At 39.3% G+C, this 22,521-nt stretch overlaps 1 protein-coding gene across 2 annotated transcripts in view; it reads left to right on the plus strand.

Moving 5' to 3' along the window:
* Positions 1-22,521, plus strand: part of CREB5 (cAMP responsive element binding protein 5) — a 257,845-nt gene that overhangs the window by 65,846 nt on the left and 169,478 nt on the right. For both annotated transcript variants that reach the window (XM_071429255.1, XM_071429256.1), the window contains one exon: positions 18,282-18,454. In XM_071429255.1, coding sequence (XP_071285356.1) covers positions 18,282-18,454 — 173 coding nt within the window. The remainder of the gene's footprint in view (positions 1-18,281; positions 18,455-22,521) is intronic.

Consider the following 22,521-nt stretch of genomic DNA (forward strand, 5'->3'; position numbering starts at 1 on the left):
CTGTTCAAGTGAGAGAGTTAGAGTGAAAAATCAGCACTCATATGAAGCCGACATTAAAAAAGACAGCTCTTTCTTTTTTAAGAAGTGGGATATCAAAATATTCCTGTGATGTACTTCTTAGCAGAATTGGGGGAGCAGAGACTGAGGAGTATGAAAAGTAAAATTTGTTTTTCTCCCCACCATGCCCATCCTGTCCCTTCCACCCCCAATCCAAGGAAATGGAATTAGTTTCTCAGCTTAATATTGAAATGAGATGTCAAGGGATGTGGCTGCACACAAAAGAGGAGACATGAAGGTGCTAAGTTGATGTTGGGTATTAGAAGAGCTTTTCCCTGAAAAAGTGGAAAGGAAAGGCAGTCTGGATGCTCATGTTTCTGCTTTCTTTATAGTCTTTTCTAAGATATTTTTTCTCTCATCATACTCCTGTCTTATCTCTGAGATCTCTTTGTATGTCCCTTGGGAAGTATACATCTGTGTAAGGCCTGTTCCTGTAATGACAAAGTAACCATTGCTCTTTCCCATTTATGCTATTTTTTTCCCAGTACAGTAAACTCATGCAAATGTAAATGCCAGCATGTATGTTTCAGGAGAATCAGGAAAACTATTATGTGTGTTACACCTCTGCACATAAGTTCTTATTTTGTGGATTATTGTGTGGCTGGAATCTTTTTCAGGTGCACCTCTTATATCCAAATTTCTTTTCTTTGCTTCATCCATCTCAGCCAGTTAAATGTGTATATAACTGATTTTCTGAAATGGGGCCAAAGTCCATGTACTTCAATAGCTCTTAAACATATGGTTAACTTCAAGCATGTGTGCAGGGGTTTGCTGAAGAGAGATAGTTTGCTGAATCAGGACTTCCCAACACCAAGATTTTAAATTGCAAACAATCCTCTCTTTTAATGTGTTTTAACTACTGCCTCCCATGGACTAACAAAAGGTAACTATTGTTAGTTGACTCCTGTAGATGAAGAAAGTTGTACTTAAATAAACAGAAATTTAAGGGTAAACCAAATTTTTCTGACACCCTTCTGTGAGAACTATTTTTTTACTTCTTCCTAATAACTAATTATACAACTTGAAAGGGAATAATTATCATAATTTCATTTTATGATTCAAAATTTATTTTTCTGGGGTAGATAGAAAAGGTCCACTACTTAAAAAAAAAAGACATTTGTTACAGCTTTTTCTTCCTTTCTTTCTTTTTTTTTTTTTAGATTTCTGTATTTTTTGACTAAATGCAGTACTGAGATTATAATATATGTATGCCATGATTGACCAAATAAATATCAGCCAGCTATCCAGTCTTCTGGACATGTAAATCTATGTTACTTATGGAGAAATATTTAAAAAAAAACAACAATGAAAGTGTGTATATATGTAAAAAAACCCAAACACTTAAAAGGCTCAAAACAAATAAAAACAAACAACCCAAAGTCCACCCACAACCAAACCAACCCAACTAAATCCCACCCCACAAAAACCCGAAAGAAATAGGAAAAAACGCAGCAAAAAACGCAGTTGCCTTTGTCTTTCACTTACATTCCTGCATGTGAAGGGATAGATGGGATAGGGCTGCCTGCCCTGTGTTGTTGTGGTTTTCCCCATCCTGGATCACAGGTAGTGTGGGGTGGAAAGTAGATCCCACAGAGCAAATGCATCTGTTGGAAGGTGCAGGCAAGGAGAAAGAGTCAGTGAGGGAAATGTTCCTTTCAAAATCGTACTTAATATGCTGTTAGTGATGGAGTGCTCAAATTGCCTTCCTGTTGACAGTTGGGTAAGGAAAAAAAGCATCTTTTGCTATTGCAGTTGATAGACCTATTACATTGTTTTAAAAGAAAATGTTCTTCCCTTGGTTTTGTGTAAGGTGGTAAGACTTAAAAGAAGTTGGGCTTTCTTCTTCTTTTCTTCCTACTTTTCAATATTTGTTTCCTCACATTCCATCTTCAAACCAGCTAATCTGTATCCCCTTCTTCTTGAATAGCATTATCCTGACAACAGAGCAGTGAAAAAAGCAGAGACTGCAGGACTTCTAACAATGCCACAGGGCCCCAGGAATAGGAATGCCCTGAAAAAAATGTGCTTCCATCCAGCTGCCCTTCATATTGTTGTCTCCCTATCCAATTTACTAGAGAATTTCCCACTGGCTCTTGGCTCATTCCCAAATGAGAATGTAATCTTTTAAAGATTACACTGCATAATGGAGGGACAAGGAGCTCTTTATTAACTGGGATGGGGAGTCACTTGCTATTAGGCAAGGGAAGGGGATGGGATGTAGCAGTGTTTTGTGAGCTCTGCTTTCTGCTCCTTCTTGTCTTGTCAGCAGCAGGATGGCAGGTTAGGAGTGGGAAACCACTGCAGCTGCAATGTAGAAAAAGAAATAATTCAATGTAGCTTATGATTATGGCAATTACTTTTATAACATGAGGGATTATGCCATAACTATTATATTGCCAACAAGATTAAATTACTAACCTAATACCACAACATGTTTTCCAGGAAAATAAAAAAATAATTCTGCTTGTTGCAGAGTTGATGCATTCAAAGAGTATTAATGCAGTGTGAAAGAGCTGAGCAACCAAGGAACCTGCAGTGCTGTCTGTACAGACATTGTCTGGACTGGACCCCTGTCACTTCCATGAACTCTGCCAGCTAGACACCCTCACCCTTTCTGGGATGTAAAGCAATGTGGTACTCTGGTAATTTTAAATGCTCCTTCTCCTGTCAAGCAGATAAGCTTCTGGCAGTAATTGTTAGTAAAGAAATAATTAGAAGCTGCAGCTGCAATGGAGAAATTCTTGAAACTTCACGAAGAGACCAATTTTGCTCATGTAAACCCACTGAACTGATTGGAAAGCTTAAACTTCAATGTATTTTCATACTGGGCTCTTATTTTTACTACATATTTTGAAAATATTGCTCAATACAATGAATATCTGTATGTGAAATAATTTTAGATCATCTCTAGTGTGAAGTCATTTTTCTTGAATATGCAAATTGCTGAAATGCAATATGCATTTTGAGACAATTTTTTTCTGGAATATGCAGTGTGTTTTTCAATGGTTTTTTAAAAGTATTTTTCATCTACATGCATAGCAAGGTCATAAATGAGAATTTGTCATATAGCTGGTACAGATACAGCCTCATATAGAATGTTCATAATAGGAGTATAAGTTAACTTAATTATGCAGGAAGAGCAGTTTCCTTTTGTTCATCAGCTGGAAAATTAGTAGAAAATTTAATTTTGGAGACTTCAGAGATATATCATGTGTTGATCATTATGAGCAAATTAACTGGCTTTATGGAAAAGCCAGTTCTGATTCTGAAGAGAAATGCAGGTTAACAATATAATTCTACAAATATTTTTATTACTTTTTATTTGGTATGTGATGAATGATACCTCAAACAGTTGTTTTCATTTTTTCTGCATGTACATTTAAGTCTTCTCACCATTGTGCTTTATGAAAATACCTGTTGTTACACAAAGCTATCGGAAACATTTGGGAAGACTGGACATGCATTTGTAAATCAACCTCTTCTTTTTCTGCTGAAGAACTGGAGTTATGGATATCAAATTGAGGTCAAACAGGAGCGTGTTACTGTATTATTTTGTCAGGATTAGAAACCTCTGAATGACAGCCTATACCTGATTTTATTCTTTTTTTCCTCCTCCTTTACTTCTGAATATGTAAACACAAAAAGAAGCAAATATGGTTTCATGGTGGATATTTTTGTTCTGTAGCAGATACGACCAGTGCAGCATGCAAACTGTTTGTCTCAATGACACAAACTCTTGGCTTTTTGACCTTCCTATTCATTTGAGCTTTGAAGAGTCACCTTAGGCAAAAGGTATTCTCAGTTACCTTCTGGGACTGAGAGCTCTGGGCACTATTAAGAAGGCTTTATTGTAAGATGGTTTCATAATTTCCTTGTAGTGTCTAACCAGATGAGCAAGGTTTTACCTCTCTTTGATAACTACAAAACATTTTTTAGTCAGGTAAGGGTATATTTCTAATCCCTTGGCTTGTATCACTTTAAGACCGTTGTGTTTCCAGAGAGACATCCTGTATTAGTCTCCTCTGAGGGCTTTTTATTTTTGTCCCTGGTGCATTAGTTCCTAGCTGGTAGAAACAGTTACACAAGAAATCAACCTGTTTTCTTACATCTCCTATGCCCAGGGCATATTAATAAGTCTGTGGTTGCTGCTTGCTTTTAGAAAGAAGGTCAGTGTGGGTTTATTGCACATCTGCCAGTAGTTTGCAAAAGGCTGGATCCTCATAGTGACCTGTGTGCCCACCAGGCAAGTGTTACCTTTCACAGACTGCGAGGAGGGAATCATAACCCATGGAAAGGGGCCCAGCAAATGCCTGAGGCCATACCTCAAGCTGTCACAGGGGTTTCACCAGTTCTTGCCGTTCATTTGCTTTCCTGACCTCTTTGCATCGTGTGCTTAAGCACCTTAAAACCAGCCTGTGGCTCAGGGCTTTAACTGCAGGCGGCACTGCAACATGATCTGCTGGAAATTGTAAAGTCACTGATACAGATTTGGGTGGACTTCTGTGTGCCCCCTCACTGTTAATAGGTAACAAAATATTAACATTTCAGTTTGATGGGGGATTTTTTTTGTGTGAGCCTGTGCTTGACCGCCATCAACACACAGGTGTAAAATTATTTCAGTTACAGGAGAAGTACTTGAATATCACCTAGATACTGGTGTGTTCAGAAGGTCTGGAAGTAAAATTGGATGGTGTTCTTCATTTTCTTGGTGTTACAGCATGAGCTAGTTTGAATATAATTTTTTCTTTCTTTTCTACAAATATTCCAGTGGAATTATTTTCAGCGCCAAAGGGAAATTTCTGTAAGACCTTGTCATAGGCCATGTTTTTGCATTTTTCTTGTTTTCCTGCCAATCTGTAACCTCCCTGTCTTTCTAACACTTGGAAAACTTTCTGCATATTTATGTCAGTTTCTGTGTCAGCTGATGTTGAAATAGGTTTCAAAACCACAGCCTGAACTTTTATTTACCCAATATTTAGCTTTCAGTTTAACCTGACCCTAGACTGTGCACATCTGAGTTAAAGTAGCCCAACAAATCAGCTACTTTCTACTCCCCTGACATGCGACTGACTGTGTGGATACTCTTGGCTTGCCCTAAATATTATGAAGGGAGGGAAATAAGCATGGAAAGGTCAATGCTGCGGTTTACTTGAAGGACAGTGGTTTGTTATAAGCTGCTGTGACTCAATTATTTTTGATACTCTGTTTATCATATCTCAGCTGAAAGATGCTAGGAAAGCTTCTTAGCTAGAAGAGGCAGGTCTCACCAGCTTTTGTTTTCATGAAGGAACATGGACTATAAACTGCTTGCATGAAGCATGCTACTTGCTATATGTTTGCAGAAGACTTATGTTTGGATCCCATCTTCAAGTAACACTGTAGAGCGCATAACTTCTAAATTATGAGCTTATTTTGACATTAAATCTTTTCATCTGGATGATTTTTTTTTTTGTTGTTGCTTTAAAACAACGGGTATTTTTACAACACATGAGTATAACATAGAAAGTATTTAGTTCCTTGCGATGATTTTGTTGCTGGATGTAGAGACACGGCACTAGCATCTAGCAAGCAAATACATTCCTGTGGTGTTTTCCAAAGCATATGAGAAACCATATGTTTTCATAGGAAAACAGCTGTTACCAAGCATATGCTTTCTGAGATAGAGTGACACATTAAAAGGGCAAAGTAGGACCACGGCTTGTCTTCTAAGTTGAATAAAGCTGGCAATAACTGTCTCTTTCAATGTACAGTGGCACTGCATGTAGATATTGCCATGTGGAGTTGTAGCTGGAAGGAGGGAGACAGATTAACATCCACAGTCTGCAGCTTGGAAGAGACAATATAAATCTCTGTCCTGCTCTGAGCTGTGAATGCCTCTGTAGGAGTTATAGTAACAGACAAATTAGCATAATGTAATTGGCTGGCAAGGTCAGCCCCTCTCCAGGAGCATTAGCAGTGTTTACTGTAAGAAGAGACAGACCAAGTATTGTAGGGTAGTACATTGTCTGTCCTTTTTTGAAGGAAGAATAATAATTTTGGACTCCCTACATCACAGACTTCACCATATTATTAAAATTCAGACGATCATATTTCTGCCTTAAAGCAAATAATCTAACAGAACAACAATGTATATTCTCTACTATCACACAAATCTTTATTCTTTATGGTTTTGCTTTGAACCTCAGAGTTTTCTTTTCTCTCTTTCTCTGTTGAATAGTTTTTCTCTGGATGCTAAACTTCCATATGCATCCCTGCCAATACCTAATAAATCTTGTTGAGAGAATTAAAATTTCTGGTCTTATTACATGGGACACAATTAGTAAATCCAGAAAAACTTATCAGCTTTCTTGTTTGGCTCTTTGAAAATAAAAACTCTGAGCAAAATTCTGGGCCAGCTCTAGCAATCCAGACTCACTGAATCCAGCTTTGTAAACCAAATCACATCTGTAGGGTGAGAAATGTGAGGTGATGTGTTTTGAAGGAGACCTTCCACTGAGTCACAAGGAGCTCTGGCTTTTCAGCCTTTGCTTTCAAAAATGAAAATTTGTAGCAAGCATTTGAAATGAGTTCAAGCATTCCTTTATGAAAATGTTTGAGAAATGTCTTTCAGAATTTCATACAGGGGTCACATTGCCTTTTCCTATATAACCAACAGGAATGGTGAAGATTGTGATATTTAATACTGTCTGTGTCAGGGAGCTGCCACTGTAATTTTCCTAGACAACTGACAGAAAGGCTAAAACACACAGAATCACCTTCTGAGCACTATCTTACTGGAAAATCTCTTTCCTTTTGCTTAGACAGTGTGATCCAATGCATTTCCAGTCCATTCTGTTGTGTTCTGGTGATGAAGAAAAACCAGGTAGCATTTCCTGGAGCCTGCAGTAGCTATTTTTTGAGTCTTGTGTATTAAAAATGTAAGTTAGGTTGGTTTAAAATGAGCAGTGTTTAAGGTTGAAGGGTAATATTGCTCGTCTTAATGTGGATACCCAGGAGCTAGCTGCTCTTGAGAACAGGATTGTGGTGCTATTTGTGCAAGGCTGGAACTCCTGACCCTCTTCTCTGTTCTTCAGCTTTCAGCTATCACATTGCACAGGTTGTAAACATCCCACTGACAGCCACTTTCTAGGCAAAGCTGCTGTGTGGAGGAGAGGACTCCGAATTAACAGTTCTCCAAGTGTAGCTAGGTTGTGGCTCAAGGATGCCTGCCTGCCCTGTTTAATTCATGGCTTAGCTGAAACTCCTGCCTGAATCATGCTTTTCCTCCTTGAATGAAGTTATCTGTCTGGCTGGGTCACACCAGGAGGACCAATTATACAGGAGGATGAATAATTTTTTACTTAGGAAAAGGAGCATTGTGACTCCTCAGATGCAGTGAGAACTTCACCAAGGCATTTCAGAAGCATGTGGTACTCCAAAGGAATGGGATGTAATTTCCCCAGGATGGCTCCACACCACATTTAATTAGTGTGACTGGAAGAGTGTACATCTGGATTGTCTGGTAGCATTATCAAATATAGTGCAGCTTCTTTGTTTTTCTCTCCATTTCCTTCACTCAGAAAAGAAGCTGAGCCAAACACATCCAGCTTTTACAACTGAGAATTCACCCCCTTCATCACCACCACCACCACCACCATATAATGTCAGTAAGATTTTTAGCCTGACTCTTCTAAAATGGCTCCTAATTTTTACTACCCGTATTGGATGTACAGCCAGGAATCCTTTAATTGGATACAATTTTCTGCAGATAATGAGCTCCCCTTTTCTGAAGAATAGATCCTGCAATGTTGTCTGGACTCTCTGGATTTGAGTATGCAGTCATTATTCTCCTTTACTGATTTACATGTCTTTCACTCATGTTTACAGCTACCAAATAACTGTTCTTTTGTCTCACAGTTCTTATAATGGTATTCATCGTATAACTATTTTCTGTATTGGTTGAAGTATCTAGATTATGATTGCTTGTCGTTTTTGTGGGTTTGAAATGCATGCTATTTTAAAGTCCTGTGGAGTTCTCTTAGAAAAAAACCTTCTTCTGCTCTGTCACTGCTATGTTACATTGCCTTCCCAGGTACAATGTGCTGTCTCTAAAATCTATTCCTTTCTCATTACTTCCAAGCACTGTGTAGCTGTTGAAGGTCTTTGTCCTGTTTTACATGTAAGGCAGAAGAATTTGAAATAATTTGATCAAAATCATGCAGTAAATCTGTACAAGGGGGAGGAAAAGGATGGCTGTGCAGTTCCCAGTCTACCTGACCTGCAGAACACATTTGTTCTGTCCAAGGAGTTATATTTTTGATCTTTTCTGCTGTCCCTGTCCTGGGAAGTTGTATGTCCAAGCTCCATACCAGCTTGCTTTCTTGTTCTTTTTCTCATTAACAACAGCTCTTCTTCCAGAGATCTCCATCTGTGTTTAAGACCAAGTCACATGCCTTCGTCAGTGGATGGTCCAACTCTGTTTCTTGTAGAAGGACCAATATTGGTTTATCTTTCTTCCAAGCATGTTTATTCTCCTAGTCTTACTATTTTTTTCCCTGCCTCCCTGTCACTTGTTGAAACCAAGACAGAGGTGGACAAGGGCTGCTTCTCCTCAACCAGACAGCTTACCAGCTTTGAAGATTCAGAGGACACTTCCTTGTAATCTCTGTTTGTCAGTAGCCCTTGCTGTACTCAGCAGAAGTGAACCTCCTTTAACTAGAAATGTATCTAACATTTTGCCTTCAGTGTAGACACTCTGTTTGCATTTCTAAACCTTACCTTTTTTAACTCCTATGGCTACAAGGGTTATAAATTTTTCTCCGAAGGCTTCCAAATTATGTACTTAATTTTATTTAAGTTCTTTCAGTTCAAGATCTAATCTAAACTAGTTCTCCTCTCCCAAAGCATCAACCTAAAATCGATTGAAGTGATTGTGGATCCTGCAAAACTGCATGATTGCCTTTGTGATTACTTCCCAGGAGACCTGGTGAATTAATTTGATCCTGACTTGACGTCTTGGTGTTGCTTTTATGATTTTCACTGATCAAGATGATTTTCCTACCAGCTCACTTGAAAATCCACTTCATTGGTTAAACCTATGATCTCTCATTGTGCTGCAAATGGTTTGTCTGGGTCTTTTTGAGAGCACCATTAACCTTCACTCCTGGACCTTTCCCAGCCTCTTGTTTGAGTGCCCATGTAGTACTAGCCTGCCTGGCCCAACACAGCTGGCACAGTGGCTTGGGGTAACAGAATATTTAGGAGATGCATTTTATTACCAGGGTAGCAGCATTTCCACTTGACTTCTTAGCAGAAAAGTTAAACCTGCTGGTTTTCTGCTTGAAACTGCCTGAATGGAAAATCACTGGCTGTTTTGTTGCTACCATCCTTGCTCTCTTTACCAACTGCTCTGTCTAAAAAATGTTCTGGTCATTGAGTGCAGTCAACAGCCAGGGCTGTAACTCATGCATGATGCCAATAACTTATGCCAGTGAAATCAATGATGAGAATTTCAAAGAAGCTTTAAATAAAATACAACAAATTTAGATGCCAAAGTGCTGTCTCTGTGAATTTGCTATTAACAGATTATAAATGGTTTGCATAATGTTGAAAAGCCTAGTGCCTTCAGTTAGAAGTATCAAAGGCTTGTTTAAAGCAATTCCTGGAGGAGTGCCGCCCTCCCCCTCCCAGCTTTCTGTTTCATGATGGATAAAAACAAAACTCCTTACAATAAAGAAAGGAAGGCCAGGTTTTCAACTACCCTCTGACTGGCCTCCAGGTCTGGCAGCTGCTTTTGGATGTCTAATTGCTTGTCCTGCAAAAGTTGTCATGCACCTACTTTGAGAAGGTTCTTTGAGTACCCACTTAGTATGTGCGCTCTGTCTGATTTACAGAAATGAAATAATAGTGCTGGAAAAAACTCAAGCAGAGGTTATAATTCTGTTTCTTTTAATTTTTATCTATTTATTTAAACTTTTCTGGTCTTCTCAATTCATAGATAAGTACTAGATGCAAGGAAACAGTGCAAAGTAAAGGACACTGGACTGGGAGAAAAGAGCCCTTGCACTGAGTCCTGATATTTGGCTAAACAATTCACTTTCTCTTTTTCTTCTTTCCTCTTTCCTTGTTTTGTCTCTGGTCTCTGAGGCTTGTGGACAAGTGTTTTCCCTCAATGTGTCTATATAGGTTTTACCACAGTAAGGCCTTGATTTCAACTAAGGCCTTTAGGAATTACACCTAGTAAGTATCCTAGCAAATTTCTTTTCTTCTTCTCATGGTTCTTAGCAGCCCTTCTCTATTTGAAATGCATGGCAAGCTCCCTTGTTTACAGCAATCTAATGGGACCATAATTCTGTCCCTGAGATAATATTACAGATATAAGTCAGTTTTGCCTTAGACAAAGTTCTATGAAGAATGTATTTTCTTATAAACATGCTTTTTATAAAAGGGTTTGTTGTTTTGTGTTTATTGGTGTTCCATCTGCTCTAGAGAATACATTTGAGAAAAACTAGCTCCAGCATGGCATATAATGTTTCATTAGCAGGCATAACCTTGTTTATTTGCTTTTTAAAATTGTATTTAGAAAAGGAAATCAGTTTGCACCATTGACATGCTGCCAGGTTCCTGTTTATAAATGTCACAATAGGCAACTTAGAAGAAATGAAATAGTCAGTTTATGGCTTTTGCATAAAGAATGACAGAACTGGGTAGAGCCAGGCAGCCAGTTGTGCTCCCCCTGTTTTTTAGCCTCCCAATTAGCAGGAGTTAATGTGGTGTTAGCAGTGCAAAACATCCTGAGTGACCCAAACTGGGCTTTGCACACTTAGTGTTACTGATCTTCAGCTGAACAGAAGAAGCTCTTTGTGCTATGTTGCTTTAGTGGCTATATTGGACAAGTAATTGTGCATGAAACAAGCCACCCTGAGGAAAAATGAGAAATATCTGTAGGAAACTTCAAGACATAAGCATGCAATCTGATGTCATCTTTTCCCATGGAGAAGCTATTTCCTTTCAAACTCTGGTGAAACCAATCTTCCAAAGTTTCCTTCTCCTTTAAAATATCTTCCTTTACATCACTTTTTTTCCCTTTGCTCTAGTAAATGGTTTATCATGGGTACCTCTGGTATACACCATGTATTACTTACTCTGTGTGTGTAAAGAAGGCTTCATGTATTGCAAGCATAGTCTGGACAGACATGCTGTAAAGGGCACAAGAAGGGTAGTGGGGGAAGAGGGGAGGGAATTGTGGAAGACAAGGGTCATCTTTCAGTATTCATTTCTACTGATAATTAGAGGGCATCAATGAATGACTGTAATTAGATCATGTCAAAAAAATTAAGATAAAAGACCAAAAATTCTAAGTATCCTGCATTTTGTTCACAGCATCAGAGGAATGAGAGCATTAGCTATCAGAGCAGCCAAAGTGGAGGACAGGCATGGAGGCTTCTCTTGCCCGTGGAAGGAGTTCATGGGCATTTCCCTGAGAATGTGCCAGGAAGGGACTGGAGGAGGTGACAGCGCTCCCTGGGTGCCCCAGGGGCAGAGGCACAGCGGGGCAGGCAGAGCTTGGCCTGCAGCACCAGCAGCATTACAGAGATTTGTGCAGGGCTGTCACCCTTCAGGCAGCGGCCTTAAGAGGATTAGTAGTGCTTAAATGGGCCCTTTGGACTTTGAGTTACAGTGGTGACTGCTAGAGCCTTGAGATGGCTTATACCTGGCTTAGCACTTCATATGTCTGTCCTGTGTCCTGTGCCACGCTGCTTAGCAGTGCTGTGCAGTGTGCTGGAGATTAGCAGATGAGGCTTGCATCACTCAGTGTATCTCAGAAAGCCTTTCTGATAACATATGAACAGCTATTGAAAGAAAACAGGATAAAAAGATTATTTATGGTTTTTCTTTTTTATTTTGTTTTGTTTTGTACCTCTTGAGGAGCAACCAGCATGTCTGTACTTAAGAATAACTCATCCTAACCTAAAACAACAAGGAAGTTTCCCTGCATGTTCCAACACAGATATTTAGGATAAAATTTTGCAAAGCTCCTGCCAGCCCCAGCACACAGGTCTGATCTATTATTTAACAGTTATTGTCTAAGGCTCCAAAAACTGAAGGCATTTTGAAAAAAGGACAATGGTTCAGAGATACCTTTAGAAGTGTTCTTTTTTTGTCAATAAATTCTAGTCACGGTGCTCCAATGCCGTGTTTGGGTGGCAGTTAACTCTGGTCTGAGAACTGCTGGTGGTCGCAAAGCTGTGCTAAGTCATCTGCATCTGGTCTGTGGAACCATCTTGCCTTAATTACACAATTTATGATAAGAGCACAGAGTGCTCTGTGTGAAATTCAGAGGGTTGACAGAGGTCTGTGATCCAAAAAATTGGAAACCAGTGGCTGAGACTGATAAGTACAGATTCAAAGCTTTATGATTTCAGTGAGAGCAATGTTTCCCTTCTTTCCCCATCTGCCTATCATTACTTGTCATTCTTGAGTAAGGAGTTTAATTTTTCTTTACATTTTTACCCCTTTGGAGATCAGGTTGATAACATTTGACTGAGCAGCCGTGCCTGGGGTTCAAGAAGTCAGATATACCCACACTGCTCCTGGCCTTTCAGTCTCCAGCGCGGTGTGGATAGCTGCCTGGGTCCGGTTTAGGGGGAGACTTTGGATGGGGGCCTTGGGGGCAGGGAAGAGTCTTTCCCCATTCTGGGATATATCATGCCTGCTGTTTCTTGTAATGTGCCATTTTTATCAGGTAGCTGCTAAGTGAGCATTTGCCTTTCTTTGAAATGTTTTGAGGAATAGATCCTTTGGCATGAGTTCTGTATTTTTATGTGTCAGCCTCGCTCAGTGACTTCATACCTCTTGCTAAGTAGGGGAGTTAAATGGATTTTAGCAGTCTGCAATAAGATCTTCATAGTGCTTTGTCCTTATGCTTAATGTTACTACACAGCATTTTCCAGCAGTTTCTTTCTGTATCCTTTTTTTTTTTCTGGTTTAGTGCTTTTCCTCATTCAAAGCTCTACAGATGTTACAGTTTAAAAGAAAGAGGAAAAGGTATTGCATTTCAGTCTCCACCAAGTTTACCCAAGTTTACACTCACCCATTTCTTGCACAATGGAACTTTTTTTTTTTTTTTTTTTTTTATTAATTTAAATCTTGATAGCAGGCTTTCTTTTTCCTGTAAACCTTCAATTGCATTAGTAACATAATTCATTTTTTATCTCTGGTTTTTTCCCTAGTTCCTCGTCTGTGCTTACTGGCCCTGAGTGGGCAGCAAGCTTCGTTCTGTGCTTATAGGAGTTTAGATTTTGCATGCCAGTCACAGATGAAACAGTTGTGATGGGCTGGTGTGAGGGTGTTTTCCTTCCATTCTGACCTGAGTCAAGAGAAAATAAATGAATTGATGCTGCTTCTGGGGAGACTTGCTAACTTTTGTTTTCAAATTATCTTTTTATTCTGTCAGGAGGGAATTCATAGAGGCTCAGTAATTTTAATGGAGATTATATATGATGAAAATAATTTTGAAGCTTGCCTTTATTTGCCACATTTAATGTATCATTTTCTTTACAACAATGGCTTCCATGTTTTTAAGCCAGCAGGTTCTTAGGTTGTGTAAGCAGCATGTGCAGTGAGTGAGTGTGTCACTGGAAGCTTCCACTCATGTGTCTTTTATATATTATGAAGTTAGGATCTCAGTAATCAGGCAAGACATGACTTTACACTTCTTAAAAGTGCACATGAAGCTGCCATTTAAATGTGTATTGTCTCAGAATATTTTTCCTTGCTAAAATGCATTCATTGAGAGGACAGGCTGTATAAATTCAAAAGTACTGTTTTATATTTGATTTCTCTCCATAATTTTTTTTAAACTGATGCTTTTTTCTTGAACTGTGGGAAAACATTTTAAGTTGCTGTGCAGGAAAATATGGATACATGATATTTTGCATAAAACAAAAATGTGCAAAAATTGTTTTGTTTGTGTTTAAATTGACTGCTTTTTTATTTCAGTTTTTAATGGAAAATACCTTCTGACTTGAGAATTTATATAATACTCAATCTGCAAAATACCTTTATGTACAATTAGTTGTAGGTTACACCTCTATTGATCTAAAAGGTTACACAGAACAATCCTGAATAGTCTGCAGTTCATGTAAAACTAGTGTTTGCAATTCTTGGTAAGCCTCAGTTGAAAAATAAGAGTAGGAAAATAAAAACAGACTTTGGTTCAGAAACTAGATCTTATAGTTTAAAACCACAAACAAACCCTGAAGCTCAGAATATTACAGTAGATTGTGAAGGATGGATCAGTGTTCTTTATCCTTTGATTTCAGTAGATGGTGGTTGATGTGAAGTGGTGCTGTGTGAAATGGATGAGTGTTTCTCAGGAAGAACCAGGGTTTAGGGGAATTGGTGACTGTCTGGGTGTATTTTGCCTGTGTTTGTGTAGCTGTCATTTCTCTGCTGTGCTTGCCAACTGGGTGTGTGTTCTTGTGGAGTGATGTGTAATCCTCTCCACCAGAACATGGAAGCATGACTTCAAGAAGTTTTTAGCCTTTAGAAAAAAGAAGTGTGTTGTCTATCCAAACTTAAATGGTTGCATGTGGGAGAAAAATGCTCAAATGTTTTCTTCAAAGTCTGAAGCAAAAATGGGCCATGAAGTGTAACTGGGGAGAAGTTAATATGATGATGATCTGTATGCTTTCCTCTTGCATCTGGAAAGGTTGAGAATGAACACGTTGATTTAAAAATGGTTTGTGGATATGGTTTATTGCTTTTGGGTTTATTTATTTGAATCTTAAATACTGATGGAGAGTATATACTCCATGAGTAATACTCCATGAGCACATGGTTGAGGGGACCATTTCTATAAAAGCTCTTCAGTGTTATAATTCTAATTTCTGCTTCCTTGGGAGTGACTGGAAACTTCAGTGAGAATGCAACTTAGTCCTAAAGGACATAAATTCCTCTTCATATATTTGATCTTAATTAAGATTCACAAAATTAATCTTAAGAGCATGTCTTTTGTGTCTCTGCAGCTCCTGACATATGGGTGGCCTGCTCCCTGTGTGAACACTTAGGTTCAGTTTAATAAAATAGATAATAATATAAGCTCATATGCCCTCTTCTGATGCTTAAGCACAGTACAGAAGATACCTGAGAAAACTCCAAGTGTGTGTATGGGTGTCATACACTCTCAGAGTATGGATGGGTCTTGGGAATGTTAAAAGCAGTGGGAGAGCTCCGTCTGTGTCATGGCTCATGTAGATTTCTCTGAGCTGGAATGCTGGGAGCTCCACACCGAGCATCAAATAATCTTTACCATGGGCTTAAGACCTGGAGGATTATGATAAGGGGAGTCAAAGGAGATTTTATTCACAGATTCCTGGTAGAAGAACACTAAGAACTCCTTAAAAGTAGAGCTGGTAGCAAACAACAGTTCAATATATAAAGTGGAGGTCTCAGTTTCAGTCAATGTTGCTGAGTTCTTCTGTCTATAAGGGCCCAAAGTCAAGTCTGCAAGGAGCTTGTTAATATCCCATCCAGATCCATTCAGAACCAGATGCAGAGCTCAATGCAGCGAAACCATTTAGGGAGGTCTGAAGACTGGCTGCATCACACATGCAATGAGCCTAGCCTTGCTGTGCTGGTGGTACAGAGTCATTCTGCACATCATGATGCACGCAGTGAGATCAGCTGGGCTTAGTGTCAGATCTGCTGTGCAGTACCTTCCTGCCGCCTTTTGGAGAATGCTTACTGTCCTTAAAGTATGAACTTCCTTGAACTCCCATGTAGATTCACAAGCATCTCACTGATGCAAATTATTCTGAGATTGCCAAATCCTTTTCTTATGAATGTTAGAGTCATGCTGAGTTTGACTTTTTGTTGGGAAACCTTAGGCTTTCACTTGGCAGAGTGGTGTATGCTTGCCCAACAGCAGTGCTTGCATTTCTGAGAAGAATGGACATCTAAAAGCATTGACAGGCTTTCACTCTGCTTGTACTTTCCATGCACCACATACTCAACCTACTTTTTGAAAAGATGTAGCTTACTGGAAATTGATAAAATTTTGAAACATTGTTGGAAGTTTATGCATTTCAGATAACAACTACAATGTCTTATGGGCAAAAAAAATTTTCCATATCCATCATAATTAATCTGTTGTACCTTAGAGAGCTCTGTAATTATAGGAGAAAATTGAAAAAGAAGGAAAAGAGAAAGGAAATATCTAATTTAGGAGCACAGGAATCTCATATTAAATCTTTAAGTTCTGCCCTGCTATGGTACAACAAAGTCCAGTAAAACTCTGGGCAAGTGCCAGGGTACCACTTGTCTAAAGCTTGTGATAGATTTCCATCCTATCCATTCCCAGGCCTTGCAGACTCATGGTCCTATACATGGTTCCTTTAGAGATCATTTTAGGAAGAGATAGCATTAAAATATTGACTGTACATGGATAGATATTAGATCTGGTTTTGCAAAATCTGGTCATGATAAAAAAACCAGGTTTGAATCCTGAGCTAGATTTGGCCGTATATATTTTTTTAAAACTGAACAGGCTTTTCATCAGAAACCAGTAATGTGTTGAAGAATTGACATTTTAATAGGAATGTGGTAGGTGAGGGAGAACTTCTTTTGGAGAAGTTTTCGTATATCCAAGGTTATTGCCCGATGGTCATGACATTCTTCTGTGCTATGAAATATTACAGTTAAGGTTCTTGGTCTGGCTTCTTCTTGCAATTCATGCTCCTTAAGCGAATACCTGATTCATAATGTGTAAATTATTTACTGTAAGAGGAACTCAAAGGTGGGTCCTCTTCACTCCAGGTGAGGTGGTGTGACCATTCAACTGTAGGCAGCACTTCTGCCTCTTTATGTGTTAATGAAGACTGGAACAACTCCTGTAAAAGAAACAGAGATCCCTGTGCCCACACTGTTCTGGGAAATCACATGAAATATATAACATTGGGAGATAAGGGGAAAACAGCTAATGCCTTCAATTGGGGTCCTCTAATTATTTTCTCTCTTTTTCCATGAGGTGTAGTTCTTTATTTGGCCCATAATACAGTCTTTCTTTAGGTCTGGGATTCAACATGTTGTGTGCCTCTTCTGTTTTCCACATTTGATCAGAGCTCCGAGTTTCCTTTCCCACCAGCTTTATCTACCAATATTTTGCAGTGGTTGTATATGTTTCCTAGACAAATTGACTCATAAATTATAATTTTGAATGAAATAGAACTTTGTTTTTTAATCCTGAGTATTGCAGTGGTTAGGAAGGTACTTTGTGTGAGTCTTAGTGGCAGTGTGTGTATAAGGGGTTTTTTGTTCCCGTTTTCCTCAGCCTAGCATGAGGTGACAATGGAAAGTTTCTTTTCCTCTTGCTGCTAACAATTCACACGTTGATGCCTGATAGGAAAAATAATGCTCTCAAGGTTACCGTATTTTTCATGTGTATACATTGTGGCTTATCTCTGGCTTGAGAGTTTTGTTTGTTTTCAAACGCAGGCCAAGTCAAACCCTGCGGTTTAGCAGCAGTGTGTGTTGTGTGTACAGGCATAACAGCAGAGAAGTCCTATTCCATGGCTCCTTCCTTAGCAGTATCCTGGTCTCTCGCTGGTTGTTTGCTCAGCGGATATGTTATCTGTGAACTTCTGTGTTTTTGGTTTTAAGAACTTTTTAAGAGCTCTTAGTAACCTGAAGCAAAGGTTGTATGTGGTGAAATACAGTGTTGTTCTAAGCCTCTGGGATATTTTTGCTCTACAAAATCTGTGGAGGCCAATAGAAATGGCTGTTTCATGATGTGCCATGTACTGTTTGTTAGTTTGGGGCTGTAAAACTTCATTTGCTCGTCAGTCTAAGCAGAGGCAGTACACAGTAAACAGCCCATGCACTAAATCAAGGTGTCATGTGCTCATATCATGTTCAGTCAGGAGAAATGTGTGCTAAATATCCCCATTATATATCACAAGACAGAATCACAGAAGCGTGATTAGTGGACCTATGGGTATTTTTACCCAACCTGTGGGTATTTTTCCACCTGTGAAAGTAAATATTTATTTTTCATTTCTTTATTGTTGTTGGTTATAATAAGATCTATTGACTTGGGATTTACCAGGAGCCAGTAACTTTTCATGTTGTTGATACTTTCAGATTCCAAATGGAATTCCTGTAGAACAGAAAACCAAGATAAGACATATATTTATTTATTTATTTTCATTTTCTTCCACCATCTCCCATTTCCCTTCTTCTTACAGAATATCTCCATGCATAACACAGTTGGAGGAGCAATGGCAGGACCTGGGTCCCACCAGCTAACAAACACAAGGATGCCAAACCACGACACCAGCGTTGTGATTCAGCAAGCCATGCCGTCTCCACAGTCCAGTTCCGTCATTACACAAGCACCTTCCACAAATCGGCAGATTGGGTGAGCCCATTTCCATTTTCTCATTTCTCTGGTTCTCTGGCTCCTGCCTGTAGGAGCAGATGTCCTCAGGCCCTCATGCTTCTTAAGGTCCAGCTGCATGCAGGCCCAGATGTTGTTCTAGAGGTTTTTGAAGTTACAGAGTTTGCACTTGACCCTGCCAGGATGAGCAAGGACCCCTGCAGCACCTGTTGCAGACTGTGGGGAATGGCCAGGTTACTCCAGATATGGCACACTGGTTCAAAAAGGACAGAATGCTGTACTTACTGGGAAGTCCTGCTTTCTGCTGCCAGTTTTTTTTTTTTTTTTAATCTTCTTATGATCATAGTGCATGTTTTTTCTATAACTGCTCTGGGAAGAAAGACAAAGTGTTTGTGAAGCTGATCCTTTGACTTTCTTCAATGGGAATTCTGGGTTTTCTATGGGTTTGAGCTATTTCCTATGAGGAATGAGGAATGCTGGAAGACAAAAAGACCATCAAGATAAATAGAGTTTGGCACAGTGTAAATAACTGCTCAATTTGTGATGATGGATCCATATTTATTAACATAAATTGACAGTATGGATGCTTATTGTATTAGCTTGAATGCCAATTGAGTGCTAATGCCTGGAGAACTGTATGAACAAAACCACCCAAGTTTAGTATATGTTTACACCTGGTTACTTCCAGTAAGTATGAGATCCTCATAAGTCATAATAACTTGTTTTTAATTGTACAGAAACTGCTCTGATGGCTTGAGGGTACAGTTTTTCATCACACAGCTCTGAGAATTTGGGGGTGGTGTTATACATGAAAATGTATGGATAAAAAGATATATTAGTGGACTAAGAAAGAAGCAGCAGTACAGATTCATTATCTGTCAATTGTAACTTGGTCACATCAATTAGTGATATCTGCAAAAGCAGTCACTGTCCTCGGTCATTATCTAAATAACTGTTTATCAACTTTCAGTCTTTTCAAAGTAAAATCATAAAGTGAAATCCTGGCATTGAAAACTGAAATTCTAGTTATTCTTGAGTTTTCTTTCAAGATTTTTGGTGTAGGGACAGGCTCAATATCTCCCATGGTAGCTGGGATGGCCCATGGCACTGAGCTCTGGGCTACCCAGCCATACACAGAACACAGATTCCATCTGCTGCCCTAGTTTTGTGTTCCTGGCCAAGCTCCTCTATTTTCCTTTTTATTACTTTTTCAGTATTTGGTTCTTAATACATAAATCTGGTAGGATGGGTCACGTAAAGCTATCTGATAGTTGTGCCCTTTGTATATGTTACCTCTTGTCAAAACACAGTGTTCTCTGAGATTTCACATGCAATACCATTTGCCTGTGAATCCAGCAAAGCTGTTGTCTTATATATGTCCCATTCTGTTCAAAGAGAGGGGGCTGGGAGAGAGGGAGGGAGGAAGAAACAGTTTCTTTTTCAGTTTTAGAAAGAAAAACATTAACTAATGCCATTATTTGCATTAAGGATGATTAAGCTCCTGTTCAAATTGTGACTTAATAGGTCTAGTGGTAATTATGATCCTAATTAAAAGCATAAAAAAACCCCAAACAACTTTTAATACTCAGTGGTGAGGTGTTTTATGTAAGACTGTACTTGGCTTCCAAACAATTGTTTCTATATAATGAGAAAAAAACTGCATGTGGTTTTGCAAGACCCTGTCAGTCAGGTTTTAGGTTTGTGTTGGTTCAGGGCCATGGTGATTAGAATCTCCAAAGTTGGTGGGGTTGAGGATAAAAAGGCCTTTTCCTAGTCAGTGGTGTGTCTCACTTGGGAAACTTTGCCATGACATATCTTAATTCTTCCCTGTGACTGAATCACACAAATGCTTCCTAACTCTGAGTCTAAAGCTGCTTTATTGGGAGGCAATTGTCAGCATTTTAGTCTCTGTGTGAGCTGGTGTGTGAATGAGACTTATGGTGTGACCTCCAGCATACTCTGTTCCCCATTCTTCCCTCTTCCTAGGAGGTTTTGTTTTTTGTTCATGGTGTGTCCTAGGAGATAATTGCTGTATTTTCAACTTCCTCTACTTGCCAAAGTCTTGAGCATCCTTGTTTGTCTTCTTTTCCTTCAGTCTTTTCCCTGTGGTGTCTGTTTTACTTACTCAGAGAACATATCTTGTCATTTCCATTTATCTTCATCTTATCCTTCTAAATGTCCTAAGAATTATATCCACGACTCATTCATGAGGAATACAAACTGGACAACTGAAAAAAAGATCAGATGAATTCAGAAAATATTTGAGGTCTTCAAAGTTTGGTGGTTTTGATTTAGCCTTGCAAAGTTGAGGTTGTTTAGCTATTTAACAAGCCCAAATGCTGAGGTCCTCAAATCAGTGGGTTTTGCTTGAGTTTCCCTTTTTTAGAAATCATCTGAATTTGCCCCAAAGGGTAGATGAGTCTTTACCATGAAGAATTGTGCCAGGGAAAATGCCTTTTAATGAGCAATAAAACCAGCAGAAAGAAACTGGGTAAAACTCTCACTGAGTTCTGTAAGAGCAGGATCAAGCCCTGAAGGTTATATAGAACCATCTTGTAGCAATATTCTGATTTTTATCACAACCACAAATATTTTAGTGTCAGACTATGGCCAAGCCACCTGCAAATGTTTATGATGGCCTTGCTCCAATGAAAACAGGGAACAGCAATGAAAGTCTTCATTTAGCCCCTGTTTGTAGGCTGTGCTCTAGTAACAGAGAATGGGACCCACCTGTGCCCGCACACAGCTCGTTTCATGGTGAGGAGTGGGTGAGTTTGTAGCAGCTGATGTTCCCAAGGGATGTAATTTTTCCCGACTTTCGTTTCTCCTTCTCTTTCTTCTCCCTCTCCCTCTAACTTTCTCCCTCCCTCCCTCTCTCCCTCCGTGCCTCTCTTTTTTTCCTATCCCCTGCTCTGGGGGCTTGCACATAAAATGAGATATTGACACAAGGCATGGGAAAACATGACAGAATGTGCATTGTTGGGCAAGCCTTACTGGCACAATGCATATCCACACATTGTTTCAGGTATTAAGCTTCAGCTACTACTGAACAGGCACCTGGCCAGATTAATCAGATAAAAGGAAGAGCATGAAGGTTATTAACTTAAAAAATAAGACAGGGTGCAGCCCCACTTTCCTCCCACCATGTTCCTTTTGTTGAGAACAAACAGCAACATTAGCATTACAGCAAGCTGGCAGGCTGGTATAAAGGTCCCTGATAGTATTTATGTGGTGAGGCAGTCTCTAACCTCCTTGCCATCCCTCCTCCCTCCCCACCAAGCCTTCAGCATGTGGGAGGAATGCTGGAACTAGTAACTACTTGTGCTGATGAAAAATCAGTTGAGGAACACTTGGCAGTGAAGGGTGTCTTCGGCTGATTAATAGCACATTATTTCTAGATAAGATACATGGAAGAAAAGCAGTATGGCATATGGAGGAAGGCAAGAAAAAATGATATAAGACATGCATTTGTCAAAGGTATAGAAAAGCAGATAAGCTGAATCAGCTCAAGATATGGGACTCTGAACTAGGTTGTACAATAGCAGTGCTTGTCTTCTTTTTAAAATAACTCCATTTTTTTCTGTCACTGAATATACAGCAGTGTGTGAGAGAGTTCTGGGCAGACAAATTGGTGACAACACAGCGTGGTGGTTGCTCTATTTGGACACAACTTTTGCTAAGAAAGATGTATTTTTCAGGCTATCAGTTGCAACCCAACAGCATTCATGGAGAAGGTAACTTGCTTTCAAGCTAGTTTTTCAAGCTAGTAGTGGACATTAATAATATTTATTCCTGCTATTCCAACTCTCTGGTACAGCTCTGCAGCTGATAAAGAGCATGGGAGGTTGGAGGATTGTCATAAATGCAGCAAGTTGTTAACATGGTAGTAAACGGAGAGTGAGAGTCAGTCCAGTTTCAGTGAACTCAGGCTCCAAAGTGGACATAGAACACTAACCATGTGATGTAGATTATCTGTTTTTAAAGTGTTTTAGAGCATTTTAATCGAGATAAGATGGTCTTCTGGCACAGCATCAAACGGGAAAAATTGCAACCACATTTGGTGAAATGCAAGCAGGTAGGAGAAAGCA

Source organism: Agelaius tricolor, unplaced genomic scaffold (assembly GCF_023055355.1).
Source record: "Agelaius tricolor isolate 1412-34295 unplaced genomic scaffold, bAgeTri1.0.p SCAF_6, whole genome shotgun sequence".
NCBI lineage: Eukaryota > Metazoa > Chordata > Aves > Passeriformes > Icteridae > Agelaius > Agelaius tricolor.